Below are 2527 nucleotides of genomic sequence, written 5' to 3'. Positions count from 1 at the left end.
TTTGGGGGTCCCCTGCCCCCCCTCACAAGAGCACGGCGCCCTCGAAGCAGATGTCGGTGAGGGTCCGGTCCACCAGCACCGTGGGGGTGTCGTGGATCTCAGCCCCCACCTGCAGCAGCAGGAACACGGCGCAGCGGTGCAGCTCTGGGGGGGCACGGGGTGGGGGTCAGAGAGCGTCACGGGGAAAAGGGGGAACCCCCGGCACCCCAACACTCACCCCCTTTGTTCCTGAAGTACTCGGTGTCCTTCCACATCAGCGGGATGCGCAGGTCTGGGGAGGGAGGGATGGCAGGAGCGGGGTGAGACCCCCTGCGACACCCCCAAACCCCGCACCCCAARTGCGGGCGGTGCCCGGGAGGGGGGCGGGCACAGAGATGGGGTCCCCCTTCCCCGGGACCCCCCGGGACCCGCGGTCCCCCCGTACCTGAGATGCAGACGGTGCCCCGGCACGGCACCCGCTCAGCCCCGGGCCCGGCGTCCGAGGGGCTGCGGGGGATGGGGGAGGGGTCAGCGGAGCCTTCCACCCTCTTTTGGGGTGCTCCTCCAAGATTTGGGGTGCCCCTCGCCACCACCGCACCCCCCACAGCCGCGCCTCCCCGGGTTCCCCCCGTTTTTGGGGTGTCCCTCACACTCAGGGTCCCTCCTCCCACCCCCGGGGTTTTGGGGTCCCCCCGGTGCCGTGTTCCCCGCGCCCCCCCAGGTTTTGGGGTGCCCCTCACCACCACACCCTCCGTGGGGGCCCCCCATATCCCTCCGCTGCATTTTGGGGTGCCCCTCACCACCCTGCGGGGTTCTCCATTTTCGGGTTTCCACAGGGTGCCCTCCCCATGCTCGGGGGTCCCGCGGGGTACCCTCTACCCCCTCCCCCGATATTTTTGGGGTYCCTCACCGTCGGGCCCCCCTCAGCCGAGCCTCCTGGCGCCGCTGCAGCTCTCCCCCCGCGGCGACCACCCTGGCATCGCACAGCACCAGGGTCTTGGTGGTCTCCAGCGCCTGCTCGGGCCGGCTGCAGGCGGGGAGCAACCGCCGGGCGCCCTCCCGGACCCGCAGAGCCCGCTCCAGAGCCCGCTGCAGCTCCGGCTCCTGGGAATGGGGCGGATTTTGGGGTCAGAGTCACCCCAAAACCCCTCCCGGACCCGCAGAGCCCGCTGCAGCTCTGGCTCCTGGCAACGGGCGGATTTGGGGGGTCAGGGGATCCCCAGAAATCCTACTGAAACCACAGAGCCCGCTGCAGAGCCTGCTGCAGCTCCGGCTCCTGGGAATGGGGCGGATTTGGGGGGTCAGAGTCACCCCAAAACCCCTCCCGGACTCACAGCCCCCCTCCAGAGCCCGCTGCGGCCCTGGCTTTTGGCAATGGAGCAGATTTGGGGGTCAGGGGTTCCCCAGAAATCCTCCCGAACCCGCAGAGCCCGCTGCAGCTCTGGCTCCTGGGAACGGGGAGGATTTCGGGGAGCCAGGGGTATCCCAAAACCCCTCCTGGACCTGCAGAACCTGCTGCAGCTCCGACTCCTGGGAATGGGGCACATTTGGGGGGTCAGAGTCACCCCCAAACCCCTCCTGCACCCACAGAGCCCGCTCCAGAGCCCGCTGCAGCTCTGGCTCCTGGGAACATTTGGGGGGTCAGGGGATCCTCAGAAACCCTACTGAACCCGCAGAGCCCGCTGCAGCTCCGGCTCCTCGGAATGGGGCACATTTGGGGGTTCAGGGTCACCCCAAAACTCCTCCCGGACCCGCAGAGCCCGCTGCAGAGCCCGCTCCAGAGCCCGCTGCAGCTCCGGTTCCTGGGAATGGGGTGGATTTGGGGCATCAGGGGGATCCCAAAACCTCTCCCGCACCCTCAGACCCCGCTGCACAGAACGGGACACATTTGAAGGGGGGTCAGGGGGATCCCAAAACCCCTCCCGGACCCACAGCAGCTCCAGCTTTTCCCCACATTTGGGTTCTTGGGAGTATCCAGGGGAATTGGGGGGCACCTGCTGGGCCCGGGGGACGCCGGAACCCCCCGATCCCCGTCCCCCCGGGGGTCCCAGCCATGCACACACTGAGGGGGGGTCCCAGCCTGGTTGGGGGGTCCCAGCCCAGCCTTGATGGGGGTCCCGAACGTGCACCCCTGGGGTCCCAGCCACGAGTCCCTGGGGGGGTCCCAGCCGCACCCACATCGAGATTTACCCCATAAACGCACCTTGGACCCCATAGATTTACCAGGAACCCCACGGACACATTGCACACCCCACAGAGAAACAGTCAACCCCAAAACCAGACCGTGCACCCCACGGATTTACCACACACCCCACAAACACATCACGGACCCCACGGCAGAGCCACGCACCCCACGGGTTCATCATGCACCCTACAGATTTTACCAGAAATTATTCCTGCACCCCATGGGGGAACCATGCACCCCATAAACGCACTGCGCACCCCAAAAGGGAACCACGCGTCCCATAAATCCATCGTGCACCCCAAAGGCAGGTCACACACCCCACAAAGTCACCCTGCACCCTATAGGGGAATCATGCACCCCACA

At 67.0% G+C, this 2527-nt stretch overlaps 1 protein-coding gene across 1 annotated transcript in view; it reads right to left on the bottom strand.

The window, feature by feature from the left end:
* Positions 1-2527, bottom strand: part of RTKN (rhotekin) — a 16624-nt gene that overhangs the window by 8802 nt on the left and 5295 nt on the right. The window contains exons 2-5 of the mRNA XM_057369367.1: positions 890-1103; positions 425-486; positions 218-271; positions 25-144 (exon numbers count right to left, since the gene is read on the bottom strand). Coding sequence (XP_057225350.1) covers positions 25-144; positions 218-271; positions 425-486; positions 890-1103 — 450 coding nt within the window. The remainder of the gene's footprint in view (positions 1-24; positions 145-217; positions 272-424; positions 487-889; positions 1104-2527) is intronic.

This window comes from Malurus melanocephalus, unplaced genomic scaffold (genome assembly GCF_030028575.1).
Source record: "Malurus melanocephalus ecotype Western Australia unplaced genomic scaffold, MMel_1.1 scaffold_107, whole genome shotgun sequence".
NCBI lineage: Eukaryota > Metazoa > Chordata > Aves > Passeriformes > Maluridae > Malurus > Malurus melanocephalus.
Note: the sequence above shows the minus strand (reverse complement) of the source record. Positions and strands in the feature narration are given on the sequence as shown.